At 40.9% G+C, this 18,175-nt stretch overlaps 1 protein-coding gene across 1 annotated transcript; it reads right to left on the bottom strand.

The window, feature by feature from the left end:
• Positions 1 to 5,178: 5,178 nt before the first annotated feature.
• Positions 5,179 to 15,198, bottom strand: BIRC2 (baculoviral IAP repeat containing 2). Its single transcript, XM_064645158.1, has 10 exons — positions 15,026 to 15,198; positions 13,592 to 13,658; positions 11,581 to 12,538; positions 11,371 to 11,470; positions 10,113 to 10,191; positions 9,491 to 9,539; positions 8,335 to 8,577; positions 6,905 to 7,159; positions 6,714 to 6,755; positions 5,179 to 5,926 (listed from the first exon to the last, which is right to left on the bottom strand). The coding sequence occupies exons 2-10, from the start codon at positions 13,631 to 13,633 to the stop codon at positions 5,733 to 5,735; spliced, it is 1,962 nt and encodes a 653-aa protein (XP_064501228.1). The 5' UTR covers positions 13,634 to 13,658; positions 15,026 to 15,198; the 3' UTR covers positions 5,179 to 5,732.
• Between the last annotated feature and the right edge of the window lie 2,977 nt (positions 15,199 to 18,175).

Raw genomic sequence — 18,175 nt, 5'->3', positions numbered from 1 at the left:
TTTCAGTTGAATTTTCATAATTCCCTCAATCCTTTCCACAGTCATAACCATTGAATAAGAAGTGTTCACTGTATATACTTTTATACAATAGAATACCAGACCTAGTGCATTTTTGCCCAGCTCAGTCATTTCTAATGTATTTTGTAATCCTATTACTACAGTAAAGCAGAAGTATGTGCTCAAGATTTCATAGGTGTCAGTGCAAATATAAAATTTTACCTCCTTTCAGGTGTTTGGATACTGGACAAAATCCCTTCCCCATTGAAGTCTCTTTCTCCCTTAGTTCTCTGGTGATTTAATTATTCTAAATTCAATCATAAGTTCATATTCATTTTATGCAACAAATTTTTAGCATAAATTGTTCCTTACCTTGTCTAGGTATACTTATGCTACAGTCACTCAGCCTTTCATTAAGTGGATTTATTGATACTGTAAAGATGATTTAATTGTTTCTAGTCCATCCCCTCTCCAGGACTGTGTTTCTGTTTTCTCATTAGTACCGATGGCTGAGCAATGCAGTTCAGAGTTCTGTCTTGCTTAGGAACCCCTCTGGTGACACATCACAGAACTGCATTTGCAGTATCACATTTTAAGCCCATCACCAGCATTCAATTCATTATTACAGCTCTTTTACACAACCCTTACCCTCATTTTTTATCCTGAAAATTCATGGGTTTGTGCTTCATGTTAAAATGTATTTCATTTAATATTACAGGCTGGGGAAGTCATCCGGTGGCTACAGAACATAGCCAGCTTAGGTCAGCTGTCATGAATGTTACTTTGGCCCTTCAGACACATCAAGATCAGCCTTACAGTCACATCTCAGGGCTGCAGCATTCTGCCTTCCTCCCACAGGTCTTCCCTTTTCATGCACCTTTCCTTTAGCCTATAAGCCAGTACCAAATCATAGCACTTCCAGCTTAGTTGTAGTGATGGGGCCCTGTCTCAAAAGCTTCAAAGTAGTCCAGAAATGGTGCTTTCTTTGGGGTTTACTTAAAAAAAACCCCTATTTAAGCAAGATCACATTACTGTGATAACTTGAAAATTTGTAAATCTTTCATACCTTTCCTTTTTGTTTAGCGACTGTTAAAGCTCTTACATATTCATGCCCCTCTGTTTTTGTCCTGAAGACTTACACAGCATTCTTAACATGCTTTATTGAAAAGATATAAGCAACAAAATTACAGTATTGCCAAAAGCAAAGTGGAACAGCATCAGAGACTGGAAATTGCCAGGATAACTCAAGAGGTTAAAAATTTAGCTGTGATATGGAAGCAGATGGAATGAGCATGGACCTGTACAGAATGTAAACACATTCTCTAGAAAACACTGAAGGAGACCCAGTTCATGTAGGACTGAGACAGCAGCCTTAAAAACCAGGAAAGTTGTTAAAATTAATTTAGGAAGTTGCATTTTACAGTCCTCACAAACTGCCTAGACCCAGGGACTTGCAATTCCTCATGTTGATACCACAGCATCTAAGCTTTAGCTTGCTTTAAAATTTAGTGTTTGATTTACTTAAGACTGGCACAATGATTAATTTTATCTTTCAGTGTCAGGTTATCCCTATACATCAAAACATCCAATTCAGGAACTCTGAAAATTGAAAGAATAAAAGGGACTCCAAGTTCTGGGGGCTCTTAAGTGTTCTTTTAGAATACCAAGAGGAAAATACATTCTCACTCTTATACTCAAAATTTTGAGTGTGTCTGTTGTTTGACTGACCTTCTCCATATCAAGTTTAACATAGCTGGGAAACCAAGGTGTTGTACTTGCCCGGCCCTGAAGTGGTGGGTGCTTCCAAAGTGTTAGAAGAAAAAGTCCATAACTCATTTTCCTTGACAGGGTTCATAAAGAAAAGCAAAGAGTGTGTGTACAAGTGAGTTTTTCTTACTCTGATTGTTGCATATATGACTCTTCTAAAGACTATGTTCTTCCCTTAGAATTAAAACTATCTTCCCTTGGGCAAATCACAGCCTTACCTCCTGTCCTAGACTCTGTTAGTACCAAGTACTTCACTTCTCTGTTTGCCAAAACAATACAGCAGCAGTAAGTCAAGCTAAACTGATCCAAAAGGAAGATCTTTGTTCTAAGTTTACACACCGTAACATGTGGGCTTAGAAAGTTTTGGCAAGTTCTCCAGCTTTTCCCTAAAAAAATTTCACCAAGCCAAAACTAAATGTGAAGGACACTGCTAGGACACTGCTTATTGTGCAAACAATTTCCTGCTATGCTCCAGCATATTTTGGTCTCTCAAAAGAGAAGAAAATAATTCTCCTCACAGATCCTGCTATGTTATTTTCAGAAAATGTTTGGAGTGCTGCTCCTCCTTGCGCAGGATGTGTGCAATACCCAAGACTCTTAGGCTTCAAAGGTCCCATGCCAGCAGCCATCAGTGAGAAGGGTGGGCTGGAGCATCAGTAACTGTTGGGATCACATTTTCAACTAAGAACAGAACCAAAGGACTGGTGATTTAATGCAATGGTGACCTCCAGAGCAAGAGTGACAACAATTACCTGTGAAGTAGTTCAACAGAACAGAGAATACCTTTTTATGTCCAGAATACATCTGCCTGAACTGCGGTGGGTAATTGGGAACCAAGGTGGGTGTTCAGAAAACTGAATTTGCAACTTCAGTCCATCTGCAAAATAAAACATGACACTGCACACCCCAGCCTCATAGACTGCAACTGCCGCAATGCAGAAGTAAAGGCAGATGAACACACTATTTATAATTTTCATGTGCTTCATTTCTGATGTCTTGTGAGGAATATAGCAAAGAACCAAGTTCTGAGAGCATGGCACTATGGAGCTACTAGACAACCACTAACTCTCTCAGTCAGAAAAAGCAGTAATATAAAGATTTTTCTTTTTTATCATGCTAATGGAGTTCCTAGGTATTTCCTATATGGCAATTCATTTCAGCATGTAAGAGCAGAGCTTTGTTATGACTGGTGGCAGTACTAGAACTACATGATGTCTTCAGTTTGAAGAGCATTGGGCCTCCTGGTCAATGCTTAAAATCAAACAGAAGAGAAAGATAAGCATTCAGTCAAAAAAAGAACACAAAAATTCAGGAAACTGCTGAATAATTACAATAAAGCTTCATGGCACTAGCTTCACAAAACATACAGCTGCCACTTGGGAAACCTCTGTATCTTGCAGTATTGGAAACTAGTATCAGAAACTGCAACTGCTCCAGATCCGTTGCAGATATGATAAGCTTCATTCCAGCAAAGAAACTGCTCATTTATGGGAGCTGGGAGCATTGCCTTCTATCTTCCTCTTACAGCAAGTCTGACCACTGAAGTGCAATGATACTAAAGTTCACATCCTCTACATCCCCTAAGCAATGCAAACACACGCTGCCAGCTCAAGACAAGCCATGGACCTGAAATCCTGAAATGCTGATGTCCAAGAATTTGAGCTGCTTGGTCAGCACAGCTGCAGAGGGTGCTTGCGGGAGGGGGGCTGTTTATTGCTATTCAACCCAGTCAGAGCTCTGGAAAATGCTTTCAAAGAAGGAAGTGGACACAGAACAAAGTGTGAGCACGGTCAGCTGGTTCTGTCACTTGATCCTCTCCAAATAAAACACTAAGCAGATTGTTCTCCATGGTTTAACGTTTTGCCAGGGTCCTGTTTGCAATGTGCTACAGACAACTAGCTTGATTAGAGCTTTCTTGGAATAGTACTGAGGAGAGAGCATAGCTGCTCACACGTACAGCATTATCGAGCAGGGAACCCACAGTCATTACAGTGAGGTGTAGCAGAAAGCCATACCCTAGATAAGCCTTCCTGACAAAACTAGGTCAAAGAGTCTTACCCATTAGTTTCTAGATCAGGTTCTCCCACTTCTCAGAAAGTGATTCAGGTACCTAGATGCAGACAGGCAGTGCTGTTTGAAGCTGCCCAGGACATTCAAAACACTGATCAAACAGGGCTGAGAGGTATATTGCAGGCCCTGAGATACTCTCAGGCATCACAAATGACACTGAACACCTGAACCACAGAGGGTTTCTTTTTAAAGCCCTGTATATCCTCTAATCTGATCTATATGTAGTTAACTGGAACATCTGAAAACTCTAACTCCCTACATTCTAAAAAAACACCAAAAATGCATTGTTTAAAAAGTCTGCCTGCTACTATGTTTTTCTACCATGTTTTTCCCTGTCCTCTTCCTTGTTCAGAAACAACACTTACCTGTTAACAATTCCACATTCTTTAGGTGAGCCTGACCTCTCCAGCTCCCCCTGCAGATTCATCTTAATCTGCAGAAAGTATACTGTTAATGACATTTCAAAACCAGAAAAACAAAAGTATGTTAATCAGAGCTGTTTAAAATTACATGCTAGTTTTGAAACATTTACACTTTTAATAAAAAAATAAAGGGAAGATATGTACATGTAATAAAATTGGGCAAAAGTCTACATTTCAAAGAATTACAGCAAGCCAATCTACAGTTAAAGAATCCAGGTCTGAAGACTGAGAAGTCCACTTAGACATTAAATGTCCACTTAGACAACTGTGGGCTGAAGATGACTGACTTTAAATTAGAGCCAGACAAACTGACTCCAGCACTGCAGGATCTGATGCCGTTATCCTGGCAGTATTATTCCACTGTTTGACATGAAATCCTTGCAAAAATACCTACAAACAGAGGTGTTCATAGGTATCTACTATGCAAGTCTAGGCATACAAAGTTGAAAAGGGTAAAGTAAGAGTCAATCAGTAAGAGAATAGGAGTTCCTAGACTACTAGCTTATAAAACAACACTTCAGAGCGGGCTGGAAAATCCTACTATTTAATTGCACAATCACTATAAAGTTCCAAACACAGAAAAATAGCTTTTACAAATAATCTTTAGCACAAAGACTGTAGAGCTACCCTCTGCCTCATCTTTAAGGTGATGAGGACTAGAATTTCTATCCTTTGAAAAATCAAGACAGAAGAAAATACCAGATGCTGTTGGGGGTTTGGGGGGTTCTGTTTTTAAATAAAGAGGGAATCAGCAAGCAGCAAAGAAGCTCACTTCAAAAATGAAAGAAAGACAAATGGAATTAAGTTTTATTGTACTTTTGGAGGCAAACCACCCCAAAATTTTGTAAGGAAAAGACAGCGTTCTAGTTACGGAAGTCTACAGAGAAAAACCAACAATGGGAAAAGAGTAAACAAACACTCCTTTGAGAAGTAGAAATATTTAATTCAGTCTTCATACAAACTATTAGTAATATACATTACACAAGTATCAAGACATGAAAAAACTTCTAAAATTCCTGCTGTTCCTGCAACAGTTAGCCTCTTTTCTCCTCAAGTCCAGAAGAAAGCCAAAACAGGAGTAGCTGAAGTTAATATTAATTATTAATAACAGCAAACTTAATATATTTCCTCACATCCACATGGAGGAAACTCATGAGAAGAGTTGTGCCAAGCTCCATTTTAGGAACTCAAGCAAAAAGTTTTTTATTCAAAGTGACACTAGTGTATCTACTTTCCCTATTCAGAAAGGAACACCACAAAAACCTAATATTGACTTGGTTTTATGAACAGAAAGAGCCTTTGGCACCGAAGGCCTAGTGCGCTCCTAATGATGATACACTTTACTATTACACAACTGTGTTAGGTGGTTGGTTAATCACCTTCTGTACCACAATTTTCCATTCTTAAGACACTGCTGGCTTAAGCTTCAGCAGTTGGAAGATGACAGGAACAAAGACATTTTGCAAGTTTCCCTCTTTACGAAAGAAATGTACGGACTGTGCCCTTTATTGTCCCCCTGCAAATAGGGCATTTTCTAAGGGATGGTGCACATTCTTTGCATACCACTAAGTGACCACATGGAATAAAAACAATAGAAACTTCTTTGTCCATGCAAACTTTACATGTTCTTTCCTCTTGCAATCTTCTTAATTGTTCTTCCATAGGCAAACCTGGAAAAAATAGTTAACTTTTTGTCAGCCTGAATATGTGTATATATTATATCAAAATATATTTAGAGTATAGCCATACCCTTTATTTCCCCATCTGTACTCACTAAATATAGATGGCAGTAAGAAAATAAGAACATTTTCCAGAGCTCAGAAGTGGTATGCAAGGACCCAGTCTGTACTTTCCACTTCTGAGAGATGATGGACAGCTCAGGGTTGGAGGCCAACCAGTGTTTACATTTGAGCAAACACTGTACTTTTCTTGCTTGGATATCAGAAACACAGAGCATAGCCTGACTGCTGGAAGTGAGCTATATCCAGGCTTGTAAACTTTTCTGCAGTCTGTTAACAGATTACACTACAGGACTAAGAACCAGAGCAAACTCAATCCTATGTCTGACAAGTGTTTATGTACCCAGCTGTTGGGTCCAGCTAGATGTCAGGGCACCTATAACCCACAATGGAAAAGCAGAGATGAACCCTGTTGCGGAATGCTAACCAACTATCCCCTCTCCAGTCTTTACCAAATACCTGAATGAGAGCTTGTATCAGGATCAAGTCCAGTATGTGCTTCAATTGTTGAGCTCCAGAAAGCTCTATATCATATGGTGCAAAACCATATTTAACGCACATGCACTCAAATTTTGGTTAACTTTTTCAGTCCATTTTACTAAAGCAGAATTAGGGAGAGGATAAAGCATAAAACCTACTTCTTAAACAAAGTAATTTTTCTATGTTAGCTATTTGTTCCACAATACCCTTTAAGATAAGAAGGTAGAATTTAAGGTACCTGAAACATCTTCTGTGGGAACATACTTCATGTTCTTCTCCACTGAAACAGGAGAAAAAAAATCCTTGTCATTTGACTAATCTATATTGAAACAGGATCTGTTTGTTTCTTTTTCTTCAAGTTGCTATGAGAGCACTGGTTAGACTTCTATAAAATTATATCTTTTACAAACAAAAGAAATCCAGACATACCAAATAAATCTTTGTAGAGCACAGGGTCACAATCTCGTAGGCAGTTCCTGAATATGCTGGCTGCTTCATTTCCTTTCACTAAAATTGTATCTATCAGTTCCCTTGCTTGCAATGGTGTCTGAGTCTTCTGCTTAATAACATCATGCTCAGGTTCTGTTATCACTTTAGCTGACAGTAAACTCCCAAGGACTGGAAGTACACATGTTAAACGTTGGAATAAAGCCATGCGATTCTTGCGGATTAAGGATAAATCATCTGGAACATAAGGAGGATTAGATATTTGTTAGGAATACACTACTCCAAGTTGCACTTCTTTTTAACAATAATTGATACATTCTTTACACTCTATTTGAACCATTTGCTTATTACACATCATTATTAAAGCCCTCAGTAAGTTTCAGTGGTATTCACATAACGAACAGACTTAAGAAAACTACATAAAAGCAGCTTCTGAGCCAAAGCCCTTTCACCCAGGAAACCTCCTGCTCCCATCTCTAGGTTAAATGATCTGGGGGGTTCTTGTCTAACTCCACACTAGCGAGACTTACACTCTCCAGAGAACTGCAAAGAAAAAACACCTCTGCATAACACCAATGTTAACTTATCGACAACCAAGAGGTTAACTTTAGTCAGTGTAGGCAAAATCATGTCTGTACATAGAAGAAAGCTCTTCTAAGAGGTGTCCAACAGAATTATGTACAAAAAAACCCCAGAATAACAGCACAACCAGACTCTGGAGACTTTTTTAAGTCTACCACAAACAACAATAAAAAAATTTCCATTAGGATTTAATGCTGAATCCATCCATAATTTTTTGACAGAAATAAGACTAGCAAAGAAGCAGCCTTAAGTCAGTTTATAATTAAGAAGTTTCATTATGCTTCACAAGCTCAAATCCAGAAGGATTTCTTTAGGCTGCAAAACTTCTATGGTATTGAAGCTACAGGAAATGTTAAAGGCACGTCAAATAAACACTAAATTGCTGATGTACATGGGCCGAGTCAGATACAGTAAAGCATATCTTTGGCCATCTTACAGAATCTGAATTTGCAGCAGTTTATGGCCTCTTCTAGGAGGTGGATATGGTGGCTTACTGATTCAAGCAGCTTAAAGAGTAGGCAAATTTGGAAAAAAAATTAGTAGAGTGTGCCAAGTATTTTATTAACAGCAATATAAAGGCACACAAATGAAAAATGGCTTTGGAAAGAAGAGATGATTCGAACCCTCGGCCCCTGGTATGAACTATTCTCCTAAAAGGGAATGAAACAATTCCCAGACTGCTAGTTCCATACAGATATCCTGACAACGCTTTTAGAGAAGCTGATCCTAATAGCAATGAAACTAAATCACTTAGTGAATCCAAACAAAAGAAAACCTATACATATTACAAACCACTTCAAATTTCACTTTTATTTATGCCTTATATGTACCTGATGCTGCTTCTTCTAATTGTTTTTCTTTCTCTTCTTCAATCTTCTCATCTTCAGCAATGAGCAGATCAGACACAAGATCATTAACAGTCTTGTAGTTTTCTCCAGTTGTAAAGATTTTACTTTGCACTGTTTGCTTTATTAGCCTTCTACTGAATCCCATCTCCAAGGCAGCTTTAATAACAGGTGTGTTCATCATGACTGCATCTTCTGAATGACTCTCTCCAGGGCCAAAACGAATAACTAATCAAAGAGGAAAATCACCGTATATAATATAAAGAATAAAATATCTATACAACCCAGAAGTCAGACACATCAACGTTACCTACACACATGAACACCTGGCAGTAAAAAGTTTCAGTAGTTAAATAGAATTTTTTAAAAGTAGTTTTAAAAATGGAAGCCAGTTACTTAGTCATGGATTGAATACAAGATAAACATCAATCCATGTCATGCCTTTGCTAAAATCGAGGATAATCCAGAGAAACCACTGAGAATTCCATTGTGTCTTAACAGTTTTTTTTATACTTAGTCATTTCTAACTTCAGCCTTGAAAAACGTCTTGGGGGAATGGGGAGAGGGGTGGAAATCTGTTTATAGTATCAACAATTGCTCTATTCCAAGTCTTGATCAGTATTTTCCATTCCACTCAGTAAGCACCAGACACATGGGACTCCTACTCATTGTCCTCAACCAGCAGGGACTAGGACAGCATAAACTCCTCCCAGAGGGTGAGTGGATTTTTTTCTACCATAACTAGAATCCAGCCCAGAAAGACTTCACTTTTATCAGCTTGTCCTACCTTCTTCCTTAACCTCTGCTGCTCAACTCAGAGCATTTACTCAGCTATGTGCCTAAAGATGGAATTGCATAACTGCATGGTTATGACACCCTCTAGCAATTGTTCCACCAAGTTCAATACTTGCTTTGCTTAACTGAAACCCTGAAACTAAAAACCACAAATGCAGCAAGTGCCAAGCATTTAAACCCACAAATTTTAATATGAGCTGCTAGCATGAAAATAAGGAAAATAAAAAACAAGATCTCACTTTTAGCGAACAAATGTAAGAATTGGCTATCCAAAGCTAATTTGCTTAGCAATCATTGAGTTTGCAAAATGCTGAAGAAGTGTAAAAACATGCTTTAATATACATACTTGGGGGATCAATGTTTTCATCTACAGGCGGCTCAGAGGTTGACAAGAGCTGTGGAACAGAAAAGAACTACATTAGTATCAAAATACTGCTTTTCCCTCTACGTACCTTTCTAACACATTCTTCCATCACAAACCATGCTAAGCCTTTTACCTGAGTGGTACCCATTAAATATTTTACAGGCAGTTACATAAGTCTGCAAATTTGTGCAACTATATAATCAATATAAAGCTGGTGCTGACCACTTCCATGAAGAGGAGTTTGGCATACTTTTGCCATAAGAATTACAGATAGAAATAATTCAGGCTGTCCATGACTGATTTCTGAAATAATAATTACTGATCTGCATTATTCAGTGCCACAGAATTTCCCTCTCTTAACATAAAGGAGCTCATGCCTCATAGAACTTTCCACAAGTAATCTGTAAAAGTTAAACTCTATTAGTCCAAGAGTAGCCATGGTTCAGCACTGGTTTCTTGTACGTGATCATGAAGAGCATTTATCATGTTAGAAACCTAGGAGAAACATATGCAGAAATGAGGCAGAAGGATGGACCAAACTCAGAAAAAGGACACAGCACTCTTCAACAAGGGAAAAGCAAAGTTACAGGACAGTAAAGTTTACCTGTTCAAGGAGATGGGGGAATCTGGCCTGAATTTGACTTACAAACTCTCTTCCTTTGACACGAAGCAGATACTCACATCTGGAAAATTGACATATCAAATTATACGTTCAACTTGCCAAAGGAAAAAAAATACAGAAGAATAAAGGAGTTTAAATCCAGTGTAACTTAAATACTTATGTTTCTCTTCCTTCAGAAGAGAAAGAGTACTCAATGGGAAGCTTGATGCAGCCTAGTGTCAGGTGACAGTTTGATAAAACTTTTCCATGATGTCCAGCTGCCAGTAGGCTTATATATATAAATGCAGCAACTTTACATTCTGCTACCACTTGTAATCAAAACTGCATGTCATGAGAAATGATACTGTGTCAGCATCACTACAAAGTGCAGTGATGAACTGTTTCTATCTTACATGCATCTTACCATTCTTATCTCCTACTCAAATCATTCAAAATAATTTAACAAAAGTTAACACCACTATCAAAGCCAGATCCACTTCGCTAAGTCAGAGTTTTATCTCCTCTGTACATTTACTGACAGGCTTTACACAGTAAGAAACAAAGTTGTCATTTAACCCTACACACATCATGTAGTCCAACAGTAGGTAGTAAATTGCCCATGAAAGCGTAGTTGGAGATCTACTATGAGAAGAACTATAATTAGCTTTCCTGAAATTAAGTACAGTCATTTCTGCCATTAATGTAGGTGGCAATTTTCACAAGCACAGATAGAAATTAGGTATGCAATTGCCATTTAATTAGGGGTGACATTAAAAAGTTATTTCTGTTATTTTTTCAATAGAGACATATTAAACACCCACTTGTTCCTCACAAGCCCTTCCACATGTAGGAAACTAAACTGCACAAGCCGACAAACTGGTTCAAGAGGATTCAGCATGGGCACAGAACTAGAACAAATAAGTTACACATACTTCATTTCTCAACAGCCTATGCTCTCCCCAGTCTGCTTTCTGACTGCTTCTCTTAGACAAATATGCTCATTAACAATGCAGTCTCACTTGCTAATAGTGATTTAGGGATGCACATGGCCTTTAATTACGAGGTGGAAAGCATTATATACCATGTTTAACGAAGAAATGTTTTAATTAAGCCCACCTTAGCATTTCAGAGCTTTTAAATACACATGAAATACATCCAAAAGAAAGAGTACGTCATACGGTGAAGTTAAACACTACATACCTGCCAAAATTAGAAGCATTTACAAATGTGAACAAATTATTATAAAGATGTTGCAAGTTACCTTGGAAACCACTTTGCATGCTCAATCCATGGATCATCTCCAGATTCCCAGCACCTTAACCCACCATCACAGCAAAAACACTTGACATCATCATTGCGCCCTTTAAAAAAAGAACAAGGCAAAATATGTGGCAAACGTTCACACAATTTACCTAAAAGTAAATGCTGACATAGCTGCATGAATAAAACCGGAGCAGTCTGTTTTTCTTACCTACATAGTAAAAGCCAGCATCTGCAAGCTGTTCGGGCTGAACTGGAATTCTGGTTGGCCAATTGATGAATGTTTTAACACGTGCCTCATGGGTTTGCATGCTCACATTTGAAACATTGAAACTTGGCTGGTCTCGGGTGAGGTTTTCCACAAAAGAACAGTTTGGATAGTGCCTCCGGTGCTCTGACACAGCATTATCTTTCGGTTCCCAGTTACACAGCTGACCACCGCAGGTAAAACAAGCAACTTTGTCTGCTGTCCCCAAGTAATAAAGTCCAGCCTTTGCCAGATCAGTGGGTGAGAGAAACGTCAGTGGCCATGAGTGAAAGGTGCGTAGCCTAGCCTCTTCTGTACTCATAGAAGGATTGTAAAGCTTATGTCTGAAGAATGAAAGGTCTTCAGCTGCCCTAGTAGTTACTGGGTCTTGAGGAAAACTGGAAAAAGAGCCACTGAAATATCCAACTTGTTCTAAACTTGGAGAAAGCGATATGGAACGCAGAGATGGTGAGAGACTGTTTGTAACTGAGGGCAAAAAGGCAGAACGAGACGACAGTCCGCGGTTGTTAACTGAAAGCATGCTTTGAACAAAACTGCAGCCAGGACAGAGCTCTTTATGTTTTTCCATAGCATTATCTCCTGGTTGCCAGTTATCCAGTGTTAAGCCACAACTGAAGCACTTAACTTTATCCTGCACACCAGTGTAATAAAACCCAGCCCGGGCAAGACTCCGTTCTGATACCGGCATGTTAACGGGGAAAGCAGAAAACGTTGACATTCTGTAGAGCTCACACGATAGGTCATACTTCAGTTCACCACACACAGCACTGTGCCTCATGATGCTAGCCAAGAAAGGGCTATCTTCCACTATATTCATAATGGACTGGTTTTGGAAAAATGGGACAAGTCTTCCTCTGGGAGGTAGTTGTGTGCATGAAAGGCAATTTGGAATAATCCCCGCCTGTACAAAAGCAATAAATACTTTAATGTGTAACTTCAAATGAGCAAATGAATAGAATCTGCCTCGTGATTAAAAGCCTTTTAACATTTGGGAAGTTCTTGTAGTTTAGTTTACAAAACTGCTTTCAGTGCAAAAAGCTGCCTCATCCCATTTTAACAATTGAAGAAAGCATGTTGAAAAGGAATTTCCCTTGAATCATGTAAGCATCACATGCTTTCATTCTTTTGCATATCTGGGAGAGCAGTACCAATTTGTCAGGCTAGTGGAGGTGGGATTAAAACAGGAAAAACCTCAAAAGGGTTTACTAATCCTTTGTCAATAAAGAAACTAAAACTGGGGGCAACTAAAACAATATTGTTCTTATCCAGAACATATGTTAAGTGATTTAAGAACTAGATTTCACACTAGACAGCTGATAAATATGTAGCTTATATGCATGTATAGATTTTAGTTTGAAAACCTCATTAGGAACCTGAAAAGTAGGGTTTATCAAGTTCAAAGGGCATACAAAAAATAGAGACCCAGAACTGACATTACTGAACTGGTATATTTGCAACTACTGGCTCCCAAAAAAACTTCTCAACTTCTGCATATTGATGTAACAAGTTGTTAAGACTAAAGAAGTTAGTCTATACACAACTCCACATGTATTGAATACTCAGCTATTAGAGAAACAAATCCTATACACTGCCTCTGACAAGGATGAACTCTCTCTGTTAACAAATCTGGGATAGCCCCAGCTTTTCTGTCAAAACGGTGTCAGCACTGAATTAACAAATCATTTCAGTTTTAACCTGGTGCCTGAGTTACAAGTACAGAGTTATCAAATGTAACATAAATTAACTGCCTTGTGTCGGGACATTCTGATGCTTTATACAGTTGAATTAAGTTTTTTCTCCACGCCATGTTTACGGCAGAGTAAACAGAACCCCCAGATTAAAAAAAAAATAATAAAATTGATGCCTTAGTTTCTTTATTTCTGCACAGAACTACCTCCCAGAGTTCAGACTGAAGTCCCTATTAAGGTGTCTACGCCTCCATATTGATACTGACTGTTCTCAAGAAGAAATTGTAAGTATCTGTAGTTTCAATCATCTAATTCTTTTAGGTGGAACAAAATCTGTAAGAAAGAAAGAGACGAGTGTTTCAAAATATACAAAATTAGGTGCATGCAATGTCTATGCAAACAGAAATTACACAAATTAAAACAACATAAGCTTTTTTGTAATCACAGAACTTTAAGAGTTGGAATGGGCCTTAAAGATCATCTAGTCCCAATCCCTCCTGCCATAGGCAAGGACACCTCCCATTAGACCAGGTTGCTCAGAGCCACATCCAACCTGGCCTTGAACACTGCCAGGGGTGGGGTGTCTACAATGTCCCTGGGCAACCTGTTTCAGTGTCTCACCACCCTCACAGTACAGAATTTCTTCCTAATATCTAACCTAAATTTCCCCTCCTTCAATTTGTACCCATTACTCCTTGCCCTATCACTACAGTTCCTGACAGAACCTTTGGCCTCTCTGTAGGCTCCCTTTAGATACTGGAAGGCTGCTATGAGGTCTCTATGCAACCTTCTCTTCTCTAGGCTGAACAGCCCCAACTTTCTCAGCCTGTGTCATGTTAGCTAGAAAGTTTCAGGGAGTCAACATTACACTGTGATATGGAGTGGATTTTACACACTTAATTTCCCTGTTACTGACACACATGCAAAACTGTTTAATCCACGAGCAGAATTTTTCTGGCAGATGGATTAATTGGTCTACTTAATCACCAGCTGTATAATTAAAGGTAAGATCCTGTACTAAAGCTGCAACCATTTAAATTGGTTTAAACTTGCAGATTCTCAAACGTGAAGGTCCAGTTTTATAACACTGACTTAAAGAGCACTGGAAATTTTAATTTACGTGAAGCCAATTATATTTGACTTACAGGACATCAGCAAATCTAAACTTCGCCAAAAATTCAGGTAAGGCCAAATACAAAGTTTTTATATTTGTATATGTGAATAAATACAAAATTATATATTTAACAGTCTGGTATGGAGCATCGGTTCCTAAAAAGTTCTTCCAGGAAAGGCTCAAAACAGTCATCATGACACAGCACTACGAAAACAGCCCCCTGCGCTAAGGGCACACATCTAGAGCACCTGAAGGCGCCCGGCGGGGTCTGTCCGTGGCCGCACCCCCAGCAGCCACAGCCGCACGTCCCCATGCCCCCTGGTCCCTCCCTGGCTTCGCCAGGCCTCGCCCGAGCCGATCCAGCAAGGCTGCCACGCTCCCCTCCACGGCCTGGGGCGGCACAGGACCCTCAGCCACCCCGGGGCTCCTCCGCCACACCGGAGACGGGGACAGGCACAGGCGCAGCCAACCCCCACTGCCCCCCCAGTGGCAGCGCCCTCTCGCCTGGGCCCGTCCCAGGCCCGTCCCGGGCCCGCCCGTCCCATCTGCCCGTCCCATCTCCCCCCCCCGCCTCCCCAGTACTCACGGCCTCCAGGCGGGCCCCGCAGCGCGCCCCAGCGCCCCAGCCTATATGCGGTGCCTGGCAGGGAGCGGGGGGAAACAAGCCCCCCACCGGCACCGCCCCGCCCGGGAAACTCCGGCCGCAGCGTCGCACCGGGAAGTCCCGGCGGCCGCCGGGCGCAGGCGGGGCCGGACGGGACCCTGCCCTTCCCCTTCCCCTTCCCCCGCGAGCGAGCGCCGCCGGGCGGCGGGAGCGGCCCCCGGGGCGGTGCGGGGCCCTGGACGCGGGGGCGGTGCTCGGTCGGGTCGCAGCGCTGAGGGGAAGGGAGGCCCCGGCCCTTGACAGCACCAGGGATCTTGGGTACTTTCCTGCTGGCCGGCGGGGAAACCCGCCCGTAGAACGTGCTTTCCTTGGCGGGGATTTCCAGCTCGGCGGGCGCGGCAACGGGAAGGGGAGCAGCGGGGAGGGGGGCAGCGGCCCAGGCTCGGCTGCACACACAGATCCGCCGTCCCGAGCGGGTGGGCAGGACGGGGCTCACCGCAACCCCCGCAGTTTTTCACCTCTGCTCCTTGACACCAGTGTCAAGCTCGGCCGCATTTCCTAATATAGGCAGCTCTGCAGCCTGCGAGAGGGGAAGCAACGTGACAGGCGAAAGACCCCAATCACTGAAAGTCACAGAGGAAGAACAAGAGGAAGACAAAATAAGATGATAAATTTCCACTGGAAAGGTTTAAGGCAGTATCTCTGACTACAGAAATCTGAAAAACTTCCACGGCAGCTACCAGAACGCTGATCAAAAGTTCAAAATCTCCCAGCACAGTTATGGTCTGGCATTTCCTATGAAGAAACAGCAGATAAAAGATTTTAAAAAGCCCCCTTTTGGGACGACAGAATGATAGTAGGGTGTTTACACAACTGAGAACTGAAGAGTAAAAATAAAGGAAGTGTGATAGAGCATTATGACACTAGTGGGTAATTTTCTGTAACAGAGTTCCAGTAAGATGAGTTTGGAAGAGACTCATTCATATATTTTCTAAAACTGTTAAAAATTTCCTGTCATATGTGATGACATCTCTCGTATGTAAGGATACTGTCACATTTGAACCACCTAGCAGTGGTGACAGTACAGTACAGCTGCTACTATTACACCATTTAATATCACATAATGATAGACATAGAAACCTTTGCATTTCAGCAGTTGCACAAAAAAATCCCAAAAAGGTCAAAAACTTTTTAAAGTTTAAAATGGTTGTCAGATCACTGATACGTTGTGTTAAGGAAGTTGCTTACACGGAAGTCAAGGTTCAAAATACTGTATCTGAAGAGTGACGGGGTGTGGTATTTAGTTTTGTTTGACATAGGGAACTGTTTAATGTCACATAAGGAACATACTTGTACGTGCATGTGCTTAAAGATTTACTTTGACGGGTTATCTCCAGTTTTGGGACTTAAAGCAGGACTCCCCAAATGAAGTTACATTGAATCTATTATAAGATTCTTGACTTTTTACCGTACATTCTCCCAAGCCTAGTTAATCCAGTGTTCCTCCTTAACTCTGCTGCATCTCTCCCTCCCTTATGCCACTCCACCCCCAGCCACTATCTGCCCTTACCCCTCTGTACCCTTCAGTCTCCTGCTAATCTGGCACTATAAACTGCTATTTCCTCCCCTTCCAGGCCTCAAGGCAAGAGGTTTCAGGTTCTCCCTTTCTGCTTGGCAGCCTCATGTCACAATGAGGAGGAAGGGAGGGGAGGAACTATGAAGCAGACTAAAATACTTGGAATAGCAGAAAAAGATGTGTAGCTGCCCTGAGCTGTCAGGCTCTTTCAGCTTGCTTTGCCTCTTTCAGTATAGTAGCAGCTCCCCCACTTCTCCAATCTCAGCAATTCCTTTGCTTTTTCCGAGAAAGAGATAAGAAGGAACTTCCCTCACTTAGCTGCAATGATGTCCCCAAAGAACATGAGGTAAGAACGTAACTAATGGGCTGAAATTCCTGAGGAACAGTGCATTATCATCTGTATTCTGTGTATGGCTTCAGCCTGGGACCAGGGTAACTGTTCAGAAGCAGAAGAAGAGGACAGCAGTGGTGCTTAAGCCCTACCCAAGCTAAATGCAGGCTTTGGCTTTGGTTCTCTGTAAATTCTCAGTCACATCACAAGGACTGTTCCCTATTCCAGCCCTTTCACCAGCTGCAGCAAGCTTTCAAGATCACAATCTTGACATAAAACCCAGTAGCATTGATAAACTGAAACAAGGCCTTCTACTTTGTAGACTTTTAGCTCTGGAGAGGGGGAAGAAGGCAGCCTTCAGACAAAGCTGTCCTCAAAAAAAGGAAACTGCTTTCATAAGGAATCCTATCTAATCATAGAGGTCAAAGTGCTAATAAAAGTGCGGCTGCCACATTACCAGTGTTTATGAAAATAAACTTAATGGCAGTGTTGGCTGAAACAGCAGAGGTGATAGAGCAAATTTCTGAAGGTGGAAGGCAGTACCCCTGCAGCATGAGTGCATTATCAATGCCACATCTATCAAGTAACACAGACAGCCCCTGAAGTACTTCATATAACTGCAAGCCCAGAAGTCTTCTCTGGGAGGCCTAACAAATATCAGTCTCCCCAAGCTGTCATCCTTTTCCAGTGCCTTCTCCCGTGTACCATCCTCCATAACGTTAAAACATCTGGCTTTAATTGTGCCTCTGTAACACACCTCTAAATATCTATTGAGAGGAGAGAGGGAGAAAACACACTGTTATTTGCCTTTTCCATTACTATTGCTCTTCTGTCCCATAAATTACAGAAACAATACTATAACCTAGTTTCTCACCACCATAAGGGAATGCCAGAATATCTTGCTAGGATTTCAGCCTTACCAATTACACGTGCACAACCTTAACAATCCGACATGCACAATGGTTAACCACAGTTTTTATCACAGGTGTTTTCTGGAGATACAACTAGCTCAAAGTAGCAAAGTAATCTTGTCAGTGCTATCTACAGTTTCAGTAAAACTGCTTTGGTCCTTCAACCTATCTAAGAATATAACCTATAGTTGCTTTTTTGTCGCAGGGACAAGCATTCAGTTGGGTGAAGAAAAAGTACTTCACAAAACATTAAATGTATTACTTCAGCTGTATCTACAGCCTGCCTGGCTGTTGATATACAGCGATAACAGAAA

This window comes from Pseudopipra pipra, chromosome 2 (genome assembly GCF_036250125.1).
Source record: "Pseudopipra pipra isolate bDixPip1 chromosome 2, bDixPip1.hap1, whole genome shotgun sequence".
NCBI lineage: Eukaryota > Metazoa > Chordata > Aves > Passeriformes > Pipridae > Pseudopipra > Pseudopipra pipra.
The sequence above is the reverse complement of the archived record's forward strand: the minus strand, read 5'-3'. Positions and strand labels throughout refer to the sequence as shown.